Source organism: Falco punctatus (assembly GCF_963210335.1).
Source record: "Falco punctatus genome assembly, chromosome: 6".
Lineage (NCBI taxonomy): Eukaryota > Metazoa > Chordata > Aves > Falconiformes > Falconidae > Falco > Falco punctatus.
This window is the reverse complement of record NC_137585.1, coordinates 8,653,428-8,681,112: the sequence shown is the minus strand read 5'-3', so window position 1 is coordinate 8,681,112 and position 27,685 is coordinate 8,653,428. Positions and strand designations below refer to the sequence as shown.

The window sequence follows — 27,685 nt, the reverse complement described above, 5'->3', positions numbered from 1 at the left end:
CACTATAAGCTCTAAGGCTCTCTTTGTCTTGCCTTTTCTGAAGTAAGCATCTGCTCAATTTACAAAGAAACAAGAAGCACTGAGGGGCTACCAATCTCATCCCAAAGAAATCAACGGCAGAGATGGGAAACAGAAGCTTTTTTGCCAGCATCAGGTATAACACGTCTCCTTAGCTCATTTATCTCACTCCTCCACAGATTCCTCTAAGAATCTCCTTTAAATATTTGCCAATTACGTTTTTCTTCAAGTTCTTCCACTTTACAGCAACACAACCATAAAAATCTCATTACCAAATGCCACTCCTGATCCATTCTCAGTAACAGAATTATAATTTACGTTCACTCCTAGCCTCTGCCTGTAACAATTTGAAAAGACTGAAAATTCTCAGAGGAAAAGGTTTCACTGCATGCTACGCACCTTGGAAGACCCAAGCAAGAAAGGGAAAGAAATGAGCACCTGTTTAGAAATCCCTGTGTTGAACAAAACACTCACCTAACACTGTGGTTCTAAGACAATTTAAGTCACTGTTGCTCAATAGTTTTACTCCCCAGCCCCTACAATCCTACAGTGGCATGTAGTACCACCCCTATCACTTGTACTAGTGCTCATCAGACCCACCGGTGAGCAGGTAAGCTTCCTACACCAGCAGGAAACTCCTGTTCTTTTGTGGAATTTGATTTCTGCAGGTATGGCAAACTGAACCAGCTCACTGTAGGATCTGAGCAACCCAGGTGTCAACTGCAACAGAGGAGGCCCGGTCATAGCAACAACAACAAAGATTTGAACAGTTTAAGTTGCCAAGATAGTGCCCTTCTGAGACTGTAGAATTGTCTATAGCGAGGGTTTTTTTCTTCCTACATTTACAACTCTATGGTTACTTTGCTAGCCCAGCTTCCAGCTTTGCAGAAACAAGCCAGTCGGATCAATTTCTCTTTTTCCAACTCTTGCTCTCCTGTCCTGTGCAGGTAATGGATTCTCCAGTGGCTCCCACTCTACCAGGCGAGAAAAATGTGAAGCAAAATTGCTATAAAGGCCCAGCTGCCAGCCTTGTTCGAGCATGACAATTACAAGCATTAAGACATGCAGTTTACACATACAGCATCCCTTTCACCTGCAGCCACAGACCTTATTCACCTCAAAGCTTCCACAAAGGGCATGCACTTTCAGAATCCTGCCTCACCTTTATTCCCAAGTATGTAAGGAGGAGTGTCTTAGGCCAGAATGATCCTGGGAAGACTGACAGAAAAACAAAAGGAAGCAGGATATGAACACGCACATCTCAAAAACTTCCAGTTATTATTAAGTAATTTCTCTCTACCTACACTTACACCATGACTCCAACCCATAATCCCTCCTCCCTGGCAGCTGGACAGTACATACGCCTTGAGTGCTGTGGTGAATAGATAAAGGGTCTTCCAGAAGGACAGGCTGTGAAAGTGAGGAGCAGGGTTGATGCTCCACACAAAGGAGCAGATCACATAGGTGCAGATTTGCTCTGGGGCGCGCAGAGCTAGCCAAGAGACTAGCAACAGACAGCACTTGCAAACACAGTTGTGACCATGTATTCCATGTATATGGATGCAGCTATGGAGGCTCCATCCTTGGAGACGCTCAAAACACAACTGGATATCCCCCCAAGCAATCTGATCTAACTGAAGAGTTGGCTCTACCTTTCAAGTCGGCTGCTTTGAGCAGAAGGTTGGTCCAGATGACTTTTAAAGGTCCCTTCCAATCTCAGTTATTCAATGACTCTCTCTGGCATGCTCCTGCTGTATGCCTGGCCTCTTAGGTGGCTGCAACAGTGGATGCATGCTCCACAGTGCACTACTTCACAGCTCAAGTTACATTTATGAGCTCATTGGGAAACGTCCTTCATTTCTTCTGCACAATCAAGACAATCTGACAAGTTTTTACAGTCATTAAAAAAACAAAAATAAAGTTCATCACAGTGAAAGCACATCTATAGGTTTGACAGCTGTGAGGCGAACCACAGCCTGATTCCCTGACCATAATGAAACTTGGAAGGAGATTTAACAAGAAATTCAGTACACGGCAAAGACAAATCCTGTCTGGAAAGCTAAGTAACAAAGGGAAGGGACAAAAAAGCTGTGAAGCTTTAATTGTTGAGCTATAAACAAACAACTGAAAACATGCCTTGCTCACCACCATTCTGTCCTCCTGGTGGAAGCAGTCATCCAACAATACAGGATTCATAACAATTCACAGAAAAATGCAGCTAGCTGTCAGAGCCACAAAGGGTAGTCCCCCTTAGGTACCAATCTAGTTCAAATCTAGTTTTGTGGAACAAGTAAGAGCTGCTCCAAAGGAGAGCTAAACCTTTAACCTTAGTCTACAGGATATTCACAAGTATCATCTGAGTCAGGGACACATAGTAACACTAGCAGGAGAACCTGACACAGCCTCTTTTGTTATTAATAAAACCCACCTTCACTGAGAAGGAAAAGGCATGATATAGGAATGAAAGCCACCCCTCAACAATGTGAAGAGTTAAGGTTTGGATGGCTCTGCTTTCTACAACACTGAGCTAAAAGATACACGTGGTTGGTGCAGGAAATCCTGGAACTCCTAAGAAGTAATTTCAAGATCATAACAATTTACTTGCCTCTACCGTGGCAGGCTCAGTCAGGTTCACCAGTGCTCCCTTCCTGCTTCATATGAAGAGAAGACTCAACTCAAAGCACAGCCTCCTGCCTGGCCACAGAACTAAGAATGTAGCTCACCCTGTGGGTCTGTTCCTCATCCTCGAACAGAAGGTCCAATACTGCATGTAGATATCCAAAAGTAATATATTATTTTTCTTTATACATATATGCAGATTTTCTTAACCATGAAAAACAGCCTGCAAGGCTCCTCATAAATACGAAATAGAAACACTGAAAGCAGTACTGTCAAAAGAACCCAAACAAGAATTGCAGGAGTGGAATAAGCCATTTTACAAAGCGGCCAAGAAGTACAGTAACAATGGGGACACGCCAATTTATGTATCGTGAAACAAGTATGAAGGAGAACAAGACACAAGCACAACCTCCCCAGGTATTTAGATGGGTAAAATAATTCCTCAGTAACAATGGCAGAATACATATGTCTTGAATGTAAATGTATCTATCCATAAATATATCCATATATAAATATTCAGACAGAGTACTGGGTTACCCAAGTAATTGGTTATCATCACATCACTCCTGTTTTTCCCTACATCTACGTTTCCCAAAGCCTGGCTAGTAAATAGTGTTGATGCATCCAGCACAGTCCCTATGTGACTGCACATACATTATCTAGAAAGAATGTGTGTATACAATATTTCATTAAAAAGCTACATTAAAAAAAAAAAAACATTAAAGCCAGAGTCAAGCACATAAAGGTTAGGAAAAGCCACAACTAAGGATACATCTGTAGCACTGATCTGCTACCCCACCCACATATTGTCTTCAAAAACACAAACACTGCTTTTCCCCACAGCATTTATCTAACGTACACAGGAGGTACAGCACTCACTTAACAAGCAGCAACTCGGCACTGTATTTTCTTTTATATTGTTCAGTGTGTTGTCCACAGATTGGTATACTGAAATCCTTGCTTGAAACACACCATTATTAATTTCTTCGTGAGTTTTAGATGTTACTGTGATAAGAACAATAAATAAGTGCTTCACAATCTCTATTTATTTTGTCAACACCACAGGAAACCAGTGAGTACTCTACTGATTTCCCATACGTGGAAGGGAAATACAGAGATAAGTGTTAAAAGGAGAAATTTCAGATGCCATATTTGGGAGACTATGATTTCTTAGTTGCTGATGCTACTCTGATTGATTTTATTTGTGGATGCAAGTATCCAGCACTTTCACAAAGCTGATCCTAATATCCAAATTTGGGTACTCAAAAAAATGCAAAACACATGCAATTAAAGGCGATTTCTGAACAGTCCAATTTAAATCACACCAACACTTTTCCTCCACCAATGTTCTGCTTCAATTGCCACAAATTCCTGTAACCACAAAAAAAGCATCCTCTCCTTCAGTATGCTATGCTTCCACAGCAGAACACCCTGCACCTTAAGGAGGCTGATGAAAAAGTAGCATGTGATAAAATATAGTATCTGAAAACAAACACAAAACAAAAGAGTCAAAAATACAAACTTTTTTTTTGCTTATTTCTAATTTATGATTATTTGCTGTTGCCACTCATAATAGTATTTTATCCTTGCATTTGCAGATAATCAAAAGCAAACATTACCACTTGGCACCTAAGTAACACACACGACACTGGTGGAATAGCACGTGAGAACAGTTTCATCTACTATACACAACAGACACTTAAGTTGACAACTGTCAGCAGCACTGGGTCAGCAGCATCTATGTGGACCAGCACTCAAGGTGAATGGGCTCCACTGTCAGCAAGTATCTGTGGAACCAACTGGCAGAGGAATGTTTCTCTGCAGGACAGAAAAGGTCTGGAAGATTTGTTTCCACTCTAGGCACTGGAAGTCAGCAACTACTGCATGCAGCTTGCTTTGCCCCAGTTTCTCACTCCCCACTCACCCCCGATAGGATTCATCTCCCTAGATGTAACACCCATGCTTCTGCTTCCCTTCTGGCACACCCTCATTCTATTCTCCTTATTCTTCTAGTTGAGTTCCACAGTGCAGATTTCTCCTACTGTCAAACAGCTTCTTTGCCTGCCATTTTGAATACCACTCTAACCACTCAGCTTCCTGCCTTGCTTCCAGACTTGCTCTCCATCTGAGGCTACTTGCTCAGTTTGCATCTCTTCCCAAGAAAGTTTCAACACGCAACTCATGATCCCACTGGTTTCCAGCTGCAATTTCCTTCTTGAGGGAAGCATCTTCTTATCTAGCAAGAGTTTCACTGCCATCACTTCCTGATACTGTTTCTTCTTCCAGCATGTTTGCAAAGCATGCTGCCTTCACACCAGATTTTTTCCTCACTGACACCATAGTCCCCAAACCAATGTCACTCTCCCTGTCCCTGCTATATTTGAGTGGAGCAAATTTACTCCATCCAGGTTGTTGTCTCAGTGCGAGGAGGTATAACCAACACAAAAGAAAATCTCCATTTTAAATTGTGTGCTCATACCGAACTGTAGTCCATCTCACAGCACACAAAGCCACACCAGAAGTCCTTTTTTTGCATAATACAGGGGTATGTTTCAAATGTTTTCGCTGTGAAGCTTAATATGATGCTTAAGAGACTATTTTTTTGGATGGGACAAATTTATGTCTACTTTCACAGGTATAACAAGAAAAAGCCACTTCAGCCAAACTGAGTTCCTGTTCCACCTCAGTTCTTCCAAAAACATCCTTAGAAATTTAGGGAAAGAAGGAAAAAAAAAAGAGTGTGTTTTTCTATTAAGTGCCCTTCTTCCACGAAATCACTTTGTAGAAAATTTCCAGAACTCCCTCAATAAGGCATTTAAGACATTAGGGGGCAGGGGGGGGTGTATATTAATAAGGAAGGACAAATTATAAACAATAAAAATCTGTTTTATAATGGAAAGTTTGGGCCCATTATAATGTTGAGACAGCTGATACGAGACCCACTCCCAATGTCAAAAAACACCTCATACAATGTTTCACCAGACACAGTGTGTCACTTAACATTATCAGTACTAAACCCCAAGATTTCCTCACCCAAACTAAACAAAGTACCAATTTTCTATCAGTGCCACTTGCCTGGCCAACAGATGAAACCATGTTTTTGTTTTCAGACGTAAGACAGAAAGCAAGCAACACACTCTTCTTACAGGCAAGCATGGAAGAAGGCATTACAGATTAGGACATCTCATCTATTTACCATCTTGAGTGCCTGAAATTATACTTTTAAATAAATCCTGACTTTCACGGGAAGTAAACATCATGTCAGTACATCAGCAATTTCAGCAGTCAGGTCACCCATTCAGATGTCAAAGCATAAACCAAGTAAGTTAAGTTAGAAACACTGGTCTTGGTACACTGAAGGAAACAGCTAGGAATCTAGTCATGGGCATAAATCAAGTCTTCTGCTTACTGTGGTGCCTTAAGATAAATCTCTGACCCTTCCTATATATTGTTTCTGCATTGGCAAACTTGGCAAACCATTGCACTTGTACTACAAGAATATTACTGAGGATTTAATCTGTGTTTTTAAAAAGACTAAAATTTTCAGATTAAAATTATTTGGGGACTACTGAGTAAAACAGTTATACAACTGAAAAAAACCTGTATCTCAATCTCCAAAAACTATCTACTACTGATATGTCAAGATTCTTCTGTACTGAAACAACATATACATTTATGTTCCATCATGATATATGGTACTTCTATAAAATACTGTTTAAACCAGTGGTCCCAAAATAGCAAAAACAAACTAACAAAAGCAATAAAGGCCGTGATTCTCTTGAGTGACAAATTTAATTTGTTCTAATCTATTTAAGTAATGTTTCTATCAAAAATTAAATCTTTGGATTTAATTCTCAATTGGGTGGTCTAAGCAACTTCAAGAGCTAACTGAAAAATGAAGTCAGCGATTTTTATTAGGGCTGGGGGAAAGAGAATCAATTCATTAATTCAAGACCTTCACAGTACTATTTGGAGCATAAAGACACTTGGAAGAAGCAGCTTGACTTTTCATACTAGGCTCACAAAGGGATTTCAGCACTTTTCACAGTAAGCATTTGGTGGTAGTGATATTCTTTTACCTCTCATTGAAGGACAGTTACTTGGGTATGGAATCCAAATACTGACAGTCATTAGGCTACACAGAGCTGGTCTCTCTCTGTTTGTATCAATCTCTTCTGTCTTACATGAAGCAAACATCTACCAGGTCAAAGATGAAAATATTGTATCTCTAAGATCAGGGCAGGAACCCAGGAAGAGAAACACTTTTATTCTATTACTTTCTCCACTTAAGATGTAAGTTGTAAGAGAAGTCTCTTACACCCAGGGAAATGCTCCAAACTCCAGATTCTATATACTGCCAGCTCTTCTCTCCATGTGGTGGATCAATAAACTCCTGAGAAGGCTCTGAAGAGAAGGGCAAGGGCCATGTGCTTGTGGAGCTCTGGGAAGAATGTGGGAATGTGACTGACCACACCTGTGGCAAAGAAAGCTGATGTTATACCACAACAATGGGGACCAAAAAGTGGCTTTTAAGGTGAAGGGTTATAACCATTAGGGGGGCCGGCTGATTCCCAGTTGAGTGGATCAACTGGTCAACCAGTTGTGCAGATGTCTGTCCAGGAGAGCAGCAAGAGCATGAACGTCTTCCTGAGATAACTAGGCCAGCACGGTGGGACCGTATACAGGGCTCAGCCCAACCTAGAGTCAAAAAATTGAATAACTACCCACAAGAGCTTTGGAAGAGGGCAATGGGCTTGAGCTGGCTTAACCCCCTCCACTACAACTTCCCAGTGACTGGGGATGCCCAGCATTATGATATCAGACACCTGTAAGGAGCATCACATCTGTATTGTGATCCAACAGCTCTGGCTATGCTACTTGCTTATTTCTATTCCTAAACTACTTCTCAAACAATAAATAGCTTTATATTCTGAACAACTAAAGGGAACACCTGCACAACTTTTACAAACAACTTTTTCTTCTGTCCTTGCAAACACTTAAATTAAAAGGAAATGCTGCCCTCTCTCCACCCAGGAGTTCCACGGGGCTGTACCAACACAACCAGACAACAGGTTAGATACCTAGAGGACACTTTCAAATCAGGTTCTTACTCTGCAGAGATATTTATTGATCTTCTGACTGCTGTGTTTCCCTACCAGATCTAATTCTTCTTTAGACAGAAACTGCCAAGAAACAGGATTTGGTAGCATGGATTTTGAGCATATTATTTCAGTGATGTTACACTACAACCACTACTGCAGACAAGATCATCTACCCTATTTACTGTGTAAGTACAGCCCACCTCCCTTCTCAGCTGAAAAATCCAGGAGAGAACACTGATGTATTTAGTCTCCTTACCCGACCCCTTGCCAAAGCGCATCAAATTACTGGTCTGTCTCTTCCAGTCTCTGTTCTTCCACTATGCCAGTAACGGGCATGTTCAATTCTCCAGTATTCCTACCTATAACATGCAATATCATGTATCCGAAACAAAAAAAGAACTTTCTTCATGTTAAACACACAGTGCAAGTATTCGATTGGATTACTTTTTTACTTCAGCTTAGAAAGGAGAACATTCCTCTCCCCTCTCTTTCATGAAAATATAATCCTAGCAACTGGAAATCAAATTCTTAACTGGTACAATTTCACTGAAAGGGGGGGGGGGGGGCGAGAAAAAAACCCAGGAGTACACCCTCTCAGGAAAATAAAAGAAAACAAACAAAACCAAAAAGTCCACCTTTTACTCACAGATGTGTCGAGTAACAAGTACAGCAAGATGGTCCCCAGTTCAACACTTGCACTATATGGAAGCAGAGAGCAAGAAAACCCGACTGTATGATGAGAAAGCCTTCCATTAGTTAAAGCAGTTAAGCAGTTAATTAGTGTAATTCTACCAGGGTTTCTCTGACAACATGAGCAGAATATCTTTGCTCTCAGGTATTCTGCTCATTTTGTCAGAGCACATATAACACATTCTGCTTACCAAAGCCTGCTTAAATTTTTTACAATTATAAAGGCATCTTAAAGCTCTGTATCCCGTTTTTAATCCTAAAATGGAATGGATCTTTAAACAGATACAGAAATCACATAAGCTCTTCCATTCAGAGAACAATCATTAAAAGGACACCACCACAGATTTTTGTGACATTGTAAATGTCAAATATTTACAATGTAAGGAAATAAAAAATGAGTGGTAGTTTTATTAGTGACACTTTTTTTCTTGCTCTCCTTTTCATTCCAGTTTTCTGTTGTTCTCCTTTTCATTCCAGTCTTTTCATGCAACAAAGGGCTGATATAAAAGGAAAGTGTAATTCTTGAAACCGGTATTTCACCACACTTCAGAGTTCATAAGAATAGGAGAGTAAAGGGACTTGTCCACAGCCACTGGCACTTCTAAAACGGTTAAAACACAGGTCTGCACACTAGAAGACCCATCTTAACACTGAATAAAGTCCACCAGTACCAGTCTCTCTCATATTCAGTCACTGAGGATGAATCAACTGCCCATCATTCACAAATGATTAACTAGACCTGGAGAAAACTGAAGCTACTGTCATTGCTTAAAGGACAGGTAATAAGAGTACTTCTCTGATCACAGATCCAGTAAAGCAAGTATAGCTGTCTGTTTCATAAGGTAAATTTTCACAGCAGTATTTGTGGTATTGATACTGGTATCTCCTAATCTCTAACACCCTCAACACATACATGCTTTGCATTCCTGATTTAAGTGCTGCAGCACACTACTGTTTGTGCAGTTATGTTGTTTCCTGCCTTGGAGAACTGATGCAGCATTTAAAAAAAATACCCTCCACCAAGGAGAGGCTGGTTTAAAACTACACCAGGATGCAGACCTGGTTCACAATGCAACTGCTCAGGCAATTGTGCCAGCACAACTTGCTTAGGTGACACAGCACTGGCACAGGGATTGTTGAAGTGACACAGAAACCCTCGGCCAGTTCAAGACTGTCTTGTGAAACGTTAAACTAATTTTCATTTCTTGACTGTGATCTACAGAAACACCTCTTTCATCTAGCTTTTGTCTTTTTTACATTGTTTTTCCCCCAGATGGCCACTCCCAAGAATTCTTAATTAAAAGTCGGCAACGCTTTCTAGCATTTTCAGAGATGACAACACGCACGTATGTTCAAGATGACATGTCCTACAAGTCTGATTTTCCTGGCTGACTGTTCTAGAACACGTGCAAATGAAAAACTTCTGTCCATCATAAAATATTTCCATGAAGAAACATTCCTACCTCTCCACCTTGCAAAGGTAGTATTGAACTGAGCCCTTACCTACCACTGATGACACAATGACGTTTACTGAAGAAACAGAACAATTTTGAGAAGATCAAATTCGTTGCTCACCTTCGTTATTTAGCATCTGTTTAAGATAACAGGCAATCATTCACGTAAGAGTAGAAATCCCTGACAGTAAGGAAGAAAACTGCAAGGACACCCACTGTCAGAGTATAAATCCTTTCTTCCTATATACATCATAAGAAAGTCATGTTTGGTGTCACAGTTCTGAAAGAAAACAATTATTCCTGAAACATGTGTCAGCTCTCAAAATGCCCTGTTATTAAAATATGTATCTGTGATAATAAAGTCGAAGTTTGAATTGCTGGTTTGTTACTAGATATATGTTTGACCAAGGTATCTAATGCTGCGGTGGTCACATAGTCACCCATCTCTAAACACAGCTACAATTCCAGAATCCCCTCTACATACCCTGTACCTGCCTACCAGCAACACTTACGGCTCAATGAGGTTTAACATCAGACTGGCAAGTGACCGGTTTCCACAGTGAAAGACCATCAGAAACAATTTCAACTGGTTCTGAGCCCACCACTTTTAACAACACAAAATTAACCTCATGTCTAACCACCTTCCAGTTCTTTGCACACAATGCAGTTTCTTCTGCAGCAACCACTACTGGATTACAAACCAATGTCCCAACTTTGCAGAGGAGGCAATGGCTGCCCAAAAAGGCACCCTGCCGAGGCCACTTGCCTCTGCTCCGTCACTCCCTGAGCCATTGCTGCACACCACAGGAAAAGCGCATCCAGTAAGGTGTGCCACCGGACTAACAAGTGCCAGGGGACTGCTGAAACAGCCAGCAGGAAGAGGTGGTTACGTTCCCTATTGTGTGATAGAAGGCAGGTTTTAGGTGACTTCAAGATGATTCAAAAATACTAAGTGTTTTGATGTAGCAACCATTTCATAGATATAAAATCCCTCTCTTATCATGGATCTAGCTGATAAGAATTATTTTCTTACATTACACTGAAAACACAGGGATTTCTTATCCAACCTTACACGTTAGAGTGAGAAAAAAAAGAAAAGAAAAGAAAAAAAAGAGATCACAACAATTTGTTACTAGTCCAGACTGAACAAGAAATGAAGGACAGATCATATGAAAAAAAAAAATCAGATTTTGCAGGATTAAAGACTCAAGCAAAATAATGACTAATATTGCAAATCTCAGGCCCACACAGGAAACCCAAATGCCTAAAGCAGCACACCAGGAACCTTTACCAAATTAGAAGAATCTATCTTCTAAATAGTTCCTCTGCAGAAGGAGACAAGAGATCAGATCCCAGATGCCATCCATCTGACTTAAGAAAAGCCAGCTGACTATGGACAAAGTACTACTGTTTAATAAGAGATGACTATTATGTCCCTTTTATTCCTCACCTAGGCTGATCGCTTGCTTTTACATTCCTAAAGGAAAAGCCAAGAAGTTCACGCTTTGTTTTATGCATTAGGACACTGCAATTCCACTTGCTCCAGCATCTGTAACAGTTGAAAGTTCATGAAAACAACTTTCCTTAAAACCATTTTCCTTCACAGGACAGTAACAGAAAACATGGAGATCCTAAAAACCTACAATAAAGAAATTGGGACATCGCTGGCTCAGTGATCTCTAACTTCTGCTATTCTGGTAGCAAAGAAATTTAATGAAGATACTATTGTATGTAATTTTAACGAAGGAAAGATCCAAATTTCCCTAGCATGTTCTTCACCAACGAACAATTCTTCAACTGTGTTTCCCTACAGGTGATTTGTGTAGTCTGTGGGTAAGGTTACTGCCAAGTCCTAAACACAGGTGAGAAGAAAAAGAGTGCTCTATTCAGAAAAAGGAGACAAACCAAAGAATTATCTTCTGTCTCTTGTCCACAAAGTCTCACAGCATGCTTATTCGCTACAGGCTTCCCCCACCTCCATCCACATCCCACCCTGCACACCCCTGCTCACAGGCTTTAATTTGTCTAGTTTCAAATTCCCCAAGCCTGTTATATCACTGTGCTAGCAAACTTAGACAAATAGTTTAAAATTACATGTTTTAACAGGACTCATTGTTAAGACTTCAGATGTGTGTCTGCAAATATCATGCAGTTTTGTTAAATTACCTGCTATGTATTTCAAATGAATATAGGAATTGCCAAACCAGATTAGGCAACAAGCCATTTAATTCTGTAATCCAGTTCTTTCCCTACAGCAGTAAATACCAGATAACTTCAAAGAAATACATACACACACACAAAAATCCTAAAACCAATACTATCAAGCATCCCAACCATAAGAAAATTCCTCTGTTTTAAAGTATGCCTTGAAGCTACAACTAAATAAAACATAAATATGAGCCATTCCCTAGAAGAGCAACCCCATTCTTCCCTGCCCTCATGTACTAGAGTTAGCAACTGTGCGGCCACAAAACGGGTTGATGCAGCAAGCTATTCCAACAGAAAATTGTTAATTATTTGGGCAGAGCTAGTGTTCCATTGGATTAGCCAATTCAAACAAATGCCAGATCCTGCAAACAAGCAGAGGACTTGGTCAACCTTTTTTTGAATTACATCAGTTTAGCTACAACATGAAAGCAAGCCAAGAGAGACATGAAGTCCTCATACAAGGCAAGCAGCAACAGCAAGGCTGGAAAGGGACAAGAACACAGCTCCTCCGTTCGGCAGCAGATCATACCAGACTGGTTTAGCATCCAAGAATTTAGCTCTTAAGAAACTTAGGCTTGTTTGTTTGAGCCAGTTTAAATCAGAACAGCTTCAGTATCACCCTCTATCTTTCTCCATACGTGCATGCCTGTCCATTCCTGTGCGCCGATGTTCTGCATGTCCAATTCAGTAACCATTTCAGCAGGTTCAGCCCACCAAAGCAGCAGAAAAATATTCACTGTTTTATGCAGCTAGACCTTTCCACTCATTTTTAACTCTGCTTTTGCCTTGGAGATTGTTACAGAGTACTACTGCCAGTGTGCAAAGGAAATGGGAATGCATGGCACGTGTAAGAAGGCTCTTTCTTAAATAAGGCACAAACCATAGCTATTTTCAAAAACTATCTGTTGAACTTGAACTATTTCCAAAATAGTTTCAGCATAAATCAGTTCAAGAGCTTCCTTCTAAACTTAAAGGAAAAACTATTAATTCTACATCTCTCAGCTTGCATTTACAATCATTTTTGTACTCATGCTGTGCTGAGACACCTAACGTGGATCTTGAGTTGCATGCAGGTTCGTCATGTGGGCAGCAGTACTGGGGATGCTGGGAGTGCTTGGGATGCTGGGTCATCCCAGATCTCAGCTGTGGAAGAAAAAAGAACCAGCAAGGATTGTTGGCTGGCCTGGGAATGCAGCTATCCTTCCCACCCAGCCCTGCAGTACAGCAGAGTAATGCCCTGATGAGTCACTACTGCTGCGCCCGCTGACTGAAATAACCTCTCTCTTTGGCCACATCAGGTACATGTAAAATCTTACCATTCTTTGGCATACACAGACTCCGTCTCAGCATCACAGCAGCTTTCCACATCTGTCTCTGGGCTTCAGCAATATTTAGGTGCTACACTGTCAAGGTATACACCACGTAATTGGTAGAAGGGCCAATTTTCAATTTTGGTACGTATCCCACTGTTCTGCTCAATTTTCCTAAGTGTCTTTTCCACTCTGCTTTGAATTTGTAAGGTAAATCATTTCAGTATCGCTGATCGTATCATCTACAGAAATACCAAATTTTTAAAGTTTTAAATGGCATCCTGTGATGTCCAACTTGACTTTGCAAACATAACAATCTTTTACTAATTTACGTAAGAAATTGCCTAGGTTTTAAAGGACAAAAAAATATTCTAATTACAAGCGTAAATAAGTGAAAACCTAATTATTACTTCCTCCAATACCATATACTACCATCAGAGTTTGAGCCCTGTATTGCTAAGCTTTCAACACAAATAATAGTAGAACTAAAAGCAAAGCAGGTTATTATCTACTGAAGATACATTCTCTTCATCAACTCCACTGTGTTACACAAAATTTTACTCAACCTGGACCCCTCAAGACAACAGTGGGTAACGGAAAGGGCACAATGCATTACCTCCTGGATTTTGTTCTAGGACACCTTTTCCTAGACCAACTCAGGACTTTAACAAGGAAAATCAAAGAGAAAACTTTGGCTTGTGTCCTTCACTAGAAATACCTATCAAAACACATGGGCAAGCACTAGGAAAAAGAAAACTGAAAAATTAAAAGAGGGAAGATTTTTCATCTCTCTCCAAGAGAAAGAATTGTTTGGTGTAAGAAAACTCCCACACACACTCCCCCCAACAAAAAAACAAAACAAAACAAAAAATCACAATTACCCAGTCCATATTATTTATAAGAAAATTTCTATCCACAATCTGCCAGCATGATTATCTCACTCCTTTTCAAAAGGTCAGTTATGTACATAATTTTGAATGAACATTCTGTATGAAAATAGTTTCCTTTTTTGCATTCTCTTTCTAGGTATTTTCTTAATTTTTCTCATTCTTGTACTACACATGCTTCAGTATTAGTCTTCTAATTTGCATACTTTCTTTTCTTCTTGCAATAGATGCAGCATTAGGAGACACTAAATGGAAGAGAGAAAAAAGACCAATGATTCGTGCTCGCCATATTCAGTTCCTCCAAAGCAGGCACAAGACAGGAAAGAAGAAAACACCACCAAGAAATAAAAACAATACTGAAATGCTGAAGGACCAATTATGCATCTTAGAGGCTGCAGCTAGTCCAGGATGGCTGCCTCTGCAGAACATGCTGTCCAAAGGACAGCATAATCAGAGCCGTAAGATGTTCAGTCCTTCTGACAACAAGTTGCCTTTATATGAAGACATCCTGCAGAATTTCAAGTCTCTGATAAAAATCACAGATACCTCAGAATAAAAGAAAAAATACGTAAACAAGATTAGTAATACCAGAATAAAAAAATCCTGTTTCCCCATGCATTTTTTTTATGCTTGACTGATTCATGCTATAATAAGGTACAAATTCTGACCAAAGTTCTGTCCCAGAGTCAGTTTTAAGATTTCCCTCCTATATAGATTCCCCAACAAGGAACAAGCTGTAAGATCACATGGCAGCCTTTTCTTAAGGGCTGAGGGCACTTTTATATTTGCTTTTCACACAGAATTATTCTAATACAACTTAGAAACTTAATTCTTCCCTGGATCTCCAGCAACTTTTTCTTTTTTTTTCTTTTTTTTTTTTTTTTAACTTACATATGGGGAAGAGAAATTGAAGAGGTAAAAGTACAAAACAACACTACAGTCTCCTTCCTTTAGGAAACCCAAACCAAAAAGTTACCCCAAAAAATGTAATAGTGTTACACAGCTTGACACTGGTTGTATTACTATTCTCCCTGTACCATAAGCCTACTATCTACAGAATCATTTTACTTAACATTTCTAAAAAAACTTAATTTCTTGCTTTTCCTTTTTAATCGCCACAGAAAATAAAAAAGCCAATAGGAAAACAGAACAGAAATCTTAAAATTTAGTTTAAAACACTCTAAGCTATAGTAACAGTTCAAATTATTCTGATGCACATACTTTGGTTTTTAGCCCTGTTCTTTTCTGGCATATATGTAACTACACATCTATGCAGCAGCATGCTTTAGTTATGTCACCTCTAGCTCCATGAAAACTGGTACTGTCCATTGAAAATTCCTTTTAGTTTATTTCAAATGCATTTGCTATCTTGGAGTCAGAATACAAACGGAAGAAAAATGTCCCCCTGAAACTCTTAAATGTGACCTATTAACTCCAAGTACCTATGCAAAAATGAAACGCCGTAATTTCTTCTTAATTCAGAAATCCTATAGTCCTTATCCTGGAATTAACAAACTAAAGCAACCCTCTTCTCTGTCTACAAAGGGGAGGCAAAAATAGTTCTAATCCAAATTAGCAAAGTTAACAATTATATTTGATTATCACAATAAATCCTGAAGAACATGATATAATGCACAACTACATGATTTAAATGATGTATGGTAGTCTGGCACACATGGAATTCATGAGTACAGATGCTCCATTTTACAATCTTTCTCCAAGTATCCTTTCAGCACATTCCCAACCTTAGCTCATTCTCACCAAGATTTCCATCCTCAATGGTCAGCACCACTTCATCCATCACCAGGGCCCGGAAATCTAGCTCCTCTTCACAGCACTTGGCCTTTAGTGCTCTCAGGATCTCCTGCTGAGGATAATCTTCTCTGATGCGACGGTCTGTTAAGAACCACAGCCTGGGAGCAACTGAACTGCACATCTTGGACTTGTCTTGCAACCTTCAAGGTTTCCTTTCAATGGAACTTCTAGATGGTGGAGAAGATGAGACTCTGTTAGAGTACATAGGATCTTATCTTCATGTTCCCCACTGTACCAAGTCCTACTCCCTCTGTACAAGTCAGTCCTTTTCAATGGGGTGGAACTTCTAACATCCAAGTGGAAAAATAATATCTACAACTAATCTGCAACAGAAGTAACAACAACAGAAACAAATCAATTTACATTCAATGGAATGTAAATGCTAAAAATCAGGTCTTAGTCCTCATCCTAGTTTCACCCACAAAAAGTACACACTTGACATAACTACTAGTACTGGTAGTAGCATCCCCCTTTCTTGACAGTACTAAGAGACATGCCAAGGACTAAAAAACATTTTAAACCACCAGCTCTGAAGGCCAGAATTTCAACTTCATGACTGGGATAATTCCTCACAACTGGAAATAACTCAGCCCCTCTCCTACGTACTGCTAAAACACTGGTGACACACTTCATGTACACCTTTCCATCATACATGGAAGAAAACAGTGTGCCACATTCTTTATGTTAAAAAAACAGTCCAGAAGAAAGGAAGAAATCCATTAGAAAAGAGTTTTCCACATAAGTATTTAAAGACTGATTTGCTCTCTGTGATTTCACATCTACTGTGAAATATATTTAGTGTTATCCAGAACATATTAATGGAAAAACCAATGGAACAAGGACTATCAACAAAATGTTAAGGATACTGAACATTAATACATGTAATCTAAAGAAAAATCAAGGTTTGAATCTCAGTGCTAGCCCTTTCTTGCTCCAAGTCTTTCTTTTTTAAAGTCACTTTTACACTACTCATTTACACTCAAGAAAAACAAGAAGCAGCATAGTGTAGGGAAAAAGAGTTCTGGAGAAAAACAGAGCAGTTTTCTGTGCCACATTTTAAACTTTCTATTAAAATAAAGAGGGAGAAAACATTGAATTCACCAATATAGCTTACATGAGTTTCAAACAGAATTGAATTCTGGGATAGAAGCAGGAGTTTTGCCTGGTAGTCCACATGACAGGACCTGGTGTCAGCAAGATATGTACATGCAGAAAGACCACAGGTATGCAACTGCTTCCATTTAATATTAGAAATTTAAATTTAGTTTCTGCAGCAGGTCTTGGGGAAAAAGGGTTGTTTTGCTATAATGATAAGAACAAGCTGTTTTTTTTTTTTTTTTAATTAAAACCCAAATTTTTTCTACTACTACAGCTTTTTCTTAACAAGCAGAACTTTAAGGGGCCATTTTTATTCCTGGTACTGAGAACCACAATGGCAAGAAGCAAAGACTGTGACTTTTTTTCCATTGCTTTGGTAAATGAGGAGCAACAATAAAGCCAAGGACTAAAGTCCTTGATACTAACAGACTGAAAAAAAAAAGCAGAAGCTACGGAAAGACAATCACAGATGCAGACCAGCCCTTGACAGCAGTCAAGATGCTCAAGGTAAAGCAGGAAAAGGAGTGTTTGCTCCCTGCAGGAAAACGGGTATGGGAAGTTGTAAAGAATATCTTTTGATCTCTCAAAGACTACCTTTTTCTCTTCAAAGCAGCTGAAAGTGAAAAGGGCAAGATGAGGCTTGGGCTTGCAATGGCTGACAACTGTCAGATCCTGCCCCACTCCTGGCTCTCTCAACAATGGATTTCTCTACATGGTAGTTTACAGAAAGCTTCCTGGGACAACATCCTCAGCTAAGAATTGGGATAAGCTATATTTTTCAGAAATGGCACTGCTACGGCACAGTTCAGAAGGCTTTTTTTGTCAATTTACCTCTATTCCTGCTATTTGCATGAATGACTGGGGAGACCAAACAGCCCCACCTACCGCCTCTCTTTTGAAAAGCAGCTCTACCCAGCAGGCTAGCCCATTTCATTTTAAAAAATGGCTACAGAACATTAAGTACATAAAAAAACATACTAGATCGGCTTTGTCATAATTCAAAAAAACAAAATCATGTCATTTTACATTTTCAGTCTGTTTGGATTTTGGGGTGTTTTTTGGTGGGTCCATGTCCATCCATCCGTCATCTCCCCCAGTACTGGTTCTAACACTGGTGCAACGAGACAAGTATTTTCTCTCCGGCAGCCTTCTCCCCATTTTTGCTTGCTACTGACCCTTATTTCTTTGCCAGTAGGGATCTGCTCCTATTTTTCTCAAATCTCTTTATGTGACCCCACCTCCAGCCCCGTAAATCTGCAGAGACTGTGCCATCATTGCTTGCTGACTGCCATTTCAGCACACACTTTCTTAAAAGCCAGCAAAGGATTGAAGAAGAAAAAAAGGTATATCCTTTTCTTTCCTCCACCTTTATTCCATTTTTGAAAGGACCTACAGCATTATGAAGAAGAGCCGTCCAGGCATCTCATTCAAATCATTAAACCAGCAGACATACAAAAATGCCTTGGTATGGGTATTCATCTCTCTGCTAATACTATGTCTCATTTCCTCTAAATCTTACAAGTTTTATAAATGTATATACAAAGGTTTACACCTCACGATGAGGCAGGGAGGTAAGAACCTCAACTCTGAAGGTAAAGATTAAGAAACACACTTTAGATGAAGCTACAAGCCAATTGCAGAGACAGAATGTAGTAATCCTAACTATCAGTTCCTTGACCTCCAACCAAATACCACATTTTTTTTCCACCTGGAGAAACACCCTTTTCACACTAACATTCTGTTCCTGAAACCAGAATCTACTTACCAGTTTCAGCCTCTCTTTAGATCTTTACAGTCTCTATTTTGATTGTGTAAGAAGTCCCAAAGAACACAAAACCTGCAATTTACCCTATTAACCCAAACATCTTAACAATCCCTCCGACATTCTCCAGAAAATGGTCTGTAGGAGGAAAACTTGCCTTGCAGTCATATGCACAAGAGCATTAAGCTCTCAAGTTGGATAGGATCTCCAGAATTTTTCCCTGAAAACCAACTCCACCCATTTCAATCTAAAAGACACAGCTTCAGACAATGCTGGGTGTGCATGTGATACTTCCTAATCCATGAGAGTATCTATTGCAAAATAACTGTAGTGTATATATAAGGGGAAGAGCAGATGTTTAAATGTCTTCAAAATGACTAGTTGAAATGCACTTTTCACTCAAAGCTACTATGGTCAATTTCAGTACAATCCTTCTAAGTTTTCCTCAATTCAGGAAATGAAAAGGAAGAAGTCATCATAAACTTAACTGCATAAAACAGACTGGGAGAGGTGAAAGGGTAGCATCAAACTAAAAGCTCTATGATAAAAATCTGTGTGTCACGCCAGCCAAAAACACACTGCTGCATCTGCTTCAGAAAGACACTGTGTGGAACAGATCCTTAGCAATTTACAGAAGGAGCGGAACACTCACCTCAACTTTGAGGTGTGGCATCCCTGTACTGCTTAAGCTAGGCTTTATTCTGGCATTCACACAGCAGCTTCCTCCCCTCCCCATCACATGCAAACGTATTTCCTCCTGCATTCCTTGAAGCTGTAACACACCTTTAGCAGCTGTTCTAATACATTCACTGTGCTACTTTTCTACTTTACTTCACATGTGAATATGTTTTATTGGCATAACAGGTCATTCAGCCAATCAGATCCGCTATCTAGAGAGATGTGGAACTCTTCTCTGAAGACCACTCTTTTTCCCTTGAAGGGGTCTTCTCTTCACAGAGAGAGCCTTAGAGACCTGCCTCCAGCAACGGGAAATTGGTCTCCATTGTCCATTTACTCCTTGTCCTGTCTTCAACACCCAAAAGCAGGAGAAAAAAGGACTAGCCTCTTTTTCTTTTTCATCCTGATGTATTTTCCCCTAAGCTGAAACAAGAAATCAGTTATTAGGAGACACTAATTCATTTATGTACTATCAATAAATGTGTAACATAAAAGCTATCTAGTATGCAAAAAGATCACTCCGTATCCTTTCTATTCAGAATGCAACTACTCAGTGCCTTTGTAAATTAAAAATAGTAGGTTGTTTCTTTCCTATGGGAATGATGAATGAAATCCCAGATGTTTTGTAATTAGATCACATTGATTCCTAATGCTATCTCAACCACTCAACTTGCTATATGATGTTGTAGCACACCCCTATCAACAACAGTGCGATCTGGGAACAAGTTAGCAGAACAATTATTACTATCAGCCCCTCCCAGAATCGCCTCTGTCTTTAGAGCTGGGCTCGGATTCCTCACCCCAGTTACAGCAGTATGCAGCTAACACAACTCCATGGATTTCCACAGTTGAGAGAGAGGTAAAACCCAATCTTAGTTTTAGCACACCTTTAGGCATGTTTAATCCCTACATCTTAGATAATGACAGTAAAAATCTCATGGATACAAGAAGGAAAGAGCAAAGAGACTGACAGCCATGATTGCCATGGGAAGCAGAGAACTAGGAAAAAATATAGCTCCAAGCACACACTAACACTGCACCTTTGCATTTATCATTAATGCATATCCCTTAATACTTGTTCCCAGAACAGTGTTATTCAAGTTGGGAAAATGTATTTTGCTTTCCTTTTTATCATAGATAGCTAAAGCTTGAAACTCAGTACACACTTCCAATAAACCAGTCACCCTCCTCTACCATTACAGCAGTTTCTAGAAGTCTAATTTGGAGGCCACACCTCAAAACACTGAAGACCCAAGAATAGAAGAATAGTTGGCAGATGCTTGTAAGTTATCTCCTTCAGGAGATACCTCAAGGCAGATCTGAATTATAAAGTCAATCTTAAGTAGCAGACCGGTTAAACAGCTAACGAAGGGTCGTCCAGCATATGACCCAGCACATCATCTATCATACTCTGTCATGGAAGTCCTCTGTCTCATCTTAATGAGAACAGTATTAGAAACATCCCAGAAATATGACTTTCTATGTCACAGGGAGAGCAGGTGTGAAAACAGTTCACAGCTGTTTCAAGTATAAAGCACAATTAAATTTTTTCTACACAAAGATACCAGAATGATGATCATCTAAAGAAAACCTTAAGGAAACATATGGATGATGAATATAACCCATGGTGATATATCTATACAGCGATAAAAACTGACATTTTGAACCACTTGTTAAAATTGCTTTAGAAAAATAGATCCAAGATAATGCAACTCATTCCTGATACTGCTGCTTCACAGTGATGCTTCAGGACAACCTCAAGAAAAATTCCTTCCTTACCTACCAGAGACTAGTTTTCCTAAGACTGTCACCTAACTGAGAACCTTTGGAAAGGAAACATTTTTAAAAATTGAAGAACCTGAAAAATCAGAATATTTATTTAAATGCATTTTATATAATATATTGAGCAGCTGCAGCGCAATCTGTCCAGAGCTGCTGCATTATCATCCGCCCTCTACACATGCATCATAGAATTTAAAGTCACTGCAGGCAGGTGAACCCTAAGCACACCTCTTTGAAAGCGTAGCACAGTATTCACCTCCTTTTCCCTGGGAGATTTGTAGACTGCAACAGTCAAAGGATACGGGAATATATTAATCGCTCCCATTCATACCCAGTACAACCCCCCACCCCCACAGACAGGCAACTGCACTCCCTGCGACGGCTTTCATCCGCCTGTCCCCACCTTTGCACTGAGTGATGTAAAGATGCTAGTAGCAATCCTTCCAGGCACAATTGCCTCTAAAAGGCAGATGTACACACACACACACAGAGTCTTTCCTCTACATTCATGCTTGCAAGTAGACGATAGAATTCCTTACTCACACACCCCAGTTCCTGATCTCCAATGAATAATCCATTCTCTTCCCTCTCTGCAACACTAGCCCGATACTGGCCAGCATCAGCTATCCTACTTCGCTCCCAGCGGGTTTTTTTTTTTCCCACAACAGGCTCTCAGCTTCTTCACCCCCCTCCACCCTGCCTGCGTGTGCACGCACACCCGTGCAAATAAAACATACATTTCCTCCCACATCAGCTGCTCTTCTGAAGTGAGGCTCTTCCACTTCTGCCCAGGTCCCCCTGCAGTGTGGCAGAATACCCCCCTCTCCTCCCCGATCCGTGTGTACACAGTCAGTTTTCCCTCCTCCCTTCCCCCACCCCACTCTCTGTCTCTGTGCATGCCTCTCCCAGCGCCTGGAGTGGGGGAAGGGAAACATGCACTGTATGAATGAATGGGCTGAAGAGACTTACCAGAAATTTGGTGAGGAAGGACTGGAAGACGAAAAGACACCAAAGATGGGTGCTTCCTTCAGCGTGCCAAGTGCTGCTTCAGTTCTGGCTCCCTCAACAAGGTCACGTGTCTTCCTAGGTACCCCTTTTCCTGGATCCTCCACTACCCAAAGAGGGTGGCAAGGAAGTCTTCTGGATGCCTCTCTGCACTGCACTCCAAAGGAGGGAAGGGTACTACTGAAGGTCTCAAAGCAAGCAAGGGATGATGATGGTTAACGTTCTCCTGGTCCTATAACGGGCAGGCAATGTCTAGCGGACGCCTCGGGGACCAAGGTAGATTTCCGGGGGGGGGGGGGGGGGGGGGGAAGAGGGAGTAAATGACTGTTAAAATAATTCCCTAATTGTCCTCTCCTACGGGGAAGAAGGGGTGGGAAGGAGAAAAACTAGTACTGGTGAAAAGCTGTAGCTTTATGTAAAATAGACAATCCTCGTGTCTCTACTTCCTCAGAACCAAACCACTAAATGACTCTGAAGTCACCAACACCTAAGGAGGAAAAAAGGAGAAACACCCCTATTAGACATAGACAAACACATAAAGGTATCTAATAAAGATAAACTAAATCCCCACGGAATAAAAGGTACCATACAAGGCAGTAAGCAAAGCCAGAAGAACAAGATGGGATGAACACAATTAGGGGAAATGTGCAACTTCAAGAAATTCACAGAAACATACTAACACAGAAACCTATTTTAAGGGGGGGGGGAACAGGTTGAGCAAGCAGTTTGTTCTTTTACTCAAAAACGTGCATTCAAAGGAAACATAAATCTGTACCTACATGTGAACATATGAAGACATTGAGTTTTAAAACCTATGAAAGCTATTCCTATTTATTTGTGTCTTTAAACCCCTCCCCCAGTATAACATTCAGCATTCAGATGAAGAGACTGGAGTAAAGTGTGTTTCAGATCAGAAGCAAATATACTCCCATGCATTAGACCCCAACTCTGCCACTGAACACAGTCGTTTATAAAAGGTGACCGAAAAAGATCACCCCCAAAAAAAACCCCAAACCCAAAATAACACGTCTAGAGGATGCTTACTTTAATGATGGAGTTAAAGATTAACAGTCGCACACTTTGTAAACCTAGCCCCCGGTAGATTCTAGGCAGTTAAGTCACCAATATGCAATTAGCTCGTTAAACATCAGAAAACAAAAGAGTAGAAACCTAATTGAAAGATTTCGTTGCAAGACTCAACGACAGGCACACACACCCCTACATCACGTGAAAAACTGCCCCCAACAAGCGCAGATTTTTCGCATTCACGCGCGCGAGAGCGCCTTTTCCACCCCGTTTCGGGGCGGCTCGCACAGCACACGAGCCCGGGTGTGCGCAGGGCGCGAGGCAGCCCCCGCCACGCGCCCGCAGCACGAACCCCGAGCGCGACCCGCCCGCGGCGCGCGGGGCGAGGCGGGAGCGCGGCCACCCGCCGCCCGGCAGCAGCGGCGCCCGGTCGCGCCCCGTCCCCGTTCCCCCCCGCACCCGCCCTCCGCGCACAACCGGCGGCCGCCGCTGCCCGCCCCCGAAGCGGCCGCGGCCGCCACCCACCTGGGCGCCCCGGCTGGCCGGCCCGCGCGGGCGCGGCGGGAAGGCGCCGGCAGCTGGAGCGCTGCTGCCCCGCTCCGCGCGCGGGGATGCACAATCACCATGGGCAGCGCGGCGGCGGGGCGGGACGGCTGAGGGGACGGTCCCGACGCCCCCACCCCCACCCCCACCCCCGGGCACGGCGGACCCCACCCCCGGGCTCGCACCCGCTCAGCCCGACATCTCACCCGCCCCGGGCACCGCCAAGCCCCAGCCTGAGGGGAGCCACGGGGGTCCGCGCGCCCCGCCGGCGCCCCCCCGCCCCCGCCGGCACCGGGTCTAGGAAGGGAAGCCGCGGGGCGACGAAGGCTCCGGGGAGACTCGCCCCTTCCTCCCCGCCGGCGTGCGCGGTCCTAAAGGGGAGCGGGCGACACGACACGACGCTCCGCTCGGCGGCCCCCCCCTTTCCCCCCTCCTCGGTGTCCCTCCTCCCGCGGCTGGGGCGAGGAGGCCGGCTGTTCCCTGCACCGAGACCCCCGCCCCCCGCGGCCGCCGCTCCAGCCACAGCGCGGGCGCCGCCGCCGCCTCCTCCCGCGCTCGCTCTCGCCGCCCGACTGAAGCGGCGGCGCTAACGGCCGGGCGGCGCTGGCGCCCGCTGGGGGGGGGCGCGAGGCGGGGCGCCCGCCGCCGGGGTGGGGCAGGCGCGGGGAAGCGCGCGAGGGCGGTGGCGCGCTCCCGCCCAACGCCCGGGGGCGCGAAGGCGTGCGGGCCGGGGCCGGGCAGCGGCGCCACGCACCCCCTGCGGCCAGCCCGGTCAACGGGGGGACCTCCCGCGCCTGCCCCCCTCCGGCTGCCCTTGCCAGGGGCGCCGGTTAAGCGCCCCCCGCCGCCGGGGCAGAGCCCGAGCCGGGGCGGGAGCCGGCGCAGAGGGCAGCATGGCATGCCTGCCCGCCGCCTCCTGCAGCCCGGCCTGGCACCGTGTGGCCCCAGCTCCCCACTCGCGGGTGCAGACCCCGTCCCGCTGCCACAGGTGACCGGCAGCAGCAGCATGCCGTGGCACAGTGCAGCATGTGACGGTGTCGCGCTCATCGCTGCTGCTGTTGGTACATGGCGCGCAAGGCCAGAACAGTTGTCCTTCGTGTGACAGATGAAGGTGTGACACGTCCCACACAGCACCTGCCACTCACAGTCACGTGCCTGACAAACCCAGCCTGCAGCCGGGGCTGCATCATCCCTCGCTGCTGTCATTTCTCTAAAATAATAACTGTTGGCAACAGACGAGCATGACACATCCCGTGTATTAACCAGCACACCTTGTTTATCGGTTTCTGTGACTCACCTACCTGTTTTCCCCCACACCGCACCCTTTTTTTTTTACCTTGTATTAGCTGCACATCCCACTTTGTCCTGATTTTTTGTCCTGAGCTTCCTCCTCACTGACCCTCAGAGCCCCCAGACACTGTGCCCGCAGCCTGCACCCCAGGGGACACCACGTCTGCTCCTCAACAACCTGGTTTATGCTCCTAGCTTTGCGGGATGTACCCATTTGGTCATGCCCAATACCCCCAAACACCCACCCTGTCACGCGTGTGGGACAGCAGCGAATTCACTGCTGGAAAGCTGCTGTGGTATCACCGCTCCACTGAATCTGACCTGCTTTCTTCTGCCTCTCAGGCACATGGCAGTGACGCCCGAACCAGCTGGCTTCTCCCACCTGAACGACAGACGCTCTGCACACCCCTCGCCTCCCCCACGTCGTTCATCTACACGTGGGGAGCCATTTCAGACAGGCTCTAACACCTGCGGCTGCAGGATAAAGATGTGCCACCCAAACATTTCATGCAGTACCCCCGGTATTTAACTGGCACAATAGGACTCGTTCCCACAGTACTAACCTATATATTACAGGACAGGATGCCCTAAAACCTGCTGCAATGTTTATGCATTCATACTGCAGAACGAGGTACCATCGTATCGCGTGTTCCACCTTTGGTAGACCTTCTGCAAAGTTATAGCTGATAGCTAAATACTCGTAACGCAAACCTCACGGAGCGTTTCTGAGATTGACCGGACCGGGTAGGGATGTTGTTCAGTCGGTTCTGCAAAATCTGGGTCCAACCCCCCAAACCTCAGGTGTGATTCAGCCCTTCTGAAAACTATTTGCCTCATGAGGTGAGGCTACCTCACAGATGACGTCAACGGCCAAAATCCCCCTTTACCCAGGCGCCATCTGATGCTCTCCTGTCTGCTTGGGTTGCTCGCCAAGACTTCTAGCTTCTCGCAGCTGAAAGCAAGAGACCACTTCTGGATTCCAGGTTCCCATCCGCCCAACTCTGTGCAACAGTTCAGGGGAAAATACACTACCACTCACTTTAATGCCAGCTGGAAGTACCACTCACGAGCAGGAGGCAATTGAAAGCAAGGCCCAGCAGGTAAATAAATATCTAAACAACACCAAAATGCTGGGCAGTATTTTTGTTACTTGGACAGTAACAAAACATTACCTTCCTTCTGCGTTCTGAACATTCTGGAATAGAGTTCCTACGTGCATCACGTCCACACTTCCCAGAAGTTGTAATTTCAGGTTGTGAGGTGCACAGCCTTGTTTATGCAGCGAATTCACTGCTGGAAAGCTGCTGTGGAATCACCGCTCCACTGAAGCGCAACCACTGCATGTCATCTAGCACGCACATGCATTTCCGAGTAAGAATTCTTCTGGATTCACGTACGCTGTTTTTAAGATAGTATAAAGTTTTAAGATAGATAAGAGGAAAGAAAATGCCCGCATTAGGATTTACATAGCTGTAACTACAGCGCTATAATAATAGCAGGCTTTTTTTCATTTACATAGCTAAAACTACAGTGTTATAATAATAGCAAGCTTTTTTTCTTTTATGTTTCTGTAAGCAGGCAAGCTGTAAGGCAGGTGCTTCCACCTCCCAAACAGGGTTAGCAGTTTGTGGAAAGAAGAGAACTGCACAGCTGGGAAATTCAGTAACATAGCTTTTTGGCCATACAAATATGCATTTGGTTATAAGACATCGGGGATGAAGTCATTCTACAAGTACAGGAAAGACACTCAGCACAGTGACAGTAAGATGTTTGATCTGTCTTTTACCACTTGGGATATTTCAGCTGGGTTTTAGGATTATCAGCACCAATTTCTTCCACTGACAAGTGTTTGCCTTCCTAGCTCTCTCGCATACAAAGCGTTGCCTTGTATCCCTTTTATTACTGCTGGTTGAGCTGCCAGAGTTGGTAGTTTGTCAAACTTTGCCCGAACAAACCTGGGAGTATGGAAGTGAGAGCCATGACAGGGGGCAGCTGAAAGAGCGGGTTGCATTGTAATCTGTTTCTTTAGAAACATTTCCCATCATCTAGAAACTTGGGTCAGTCTGGACCAAGTCCTGAAAGTCTTTTGGTATTTCTTAAAAAGCTGGAGTGGGAGGAAGCGTACATTTCTTGCTCAGGACACGCCCACTGCTGCAGAAGCTTTTAAGTTCTTTTTAAAGAGTTGCCACTGCAGCCGAGTTGGATGTAGATGCTATACTCCCCTAGAATTAGGCAAGAGGGTTTTTTTCTTCTCTCTATTCTTTTTTGCCAGTGAAGGTGAGGTCTCTCCTGTCCCCTATAAATCTGTTCTCAGGACAAAATTGTCACTATTTGATAGCGCAAGGAGAACATTGGCTAGTGCCTTCAGCATCAATGGTCCACAGCACCGAGTTTCATC

General features: G+C 42.9%; 1 protein-coding gene across 1 annotated transcript in view; it reads right to left on the bottom strand.

Moving 5' to 3' along the window:
* Nucleotides 1-23,945, bottom strand: part of RIMKLB (ribosomal modification protein rimK like family member B) — a 46,393-nt gene extending 22,448 nt beyond the window's left edge. The window contains 2 exon segments of the mRNA XM_080391247.1: nucleotides 16,050-16,270; nucleotides 22,393-23,945. Of these exon segments, the coding sequence (XP_080247373.1) occupies nucleotides 16,050-16,224 (175 nt within the window). The 5' untranslated portion in view covers nucleotides 16,225-16,270; nucleotides 22,393-23,945.
* Nucleotides 23,946-27,685: the final 3,740 nt, after the last annotated feature.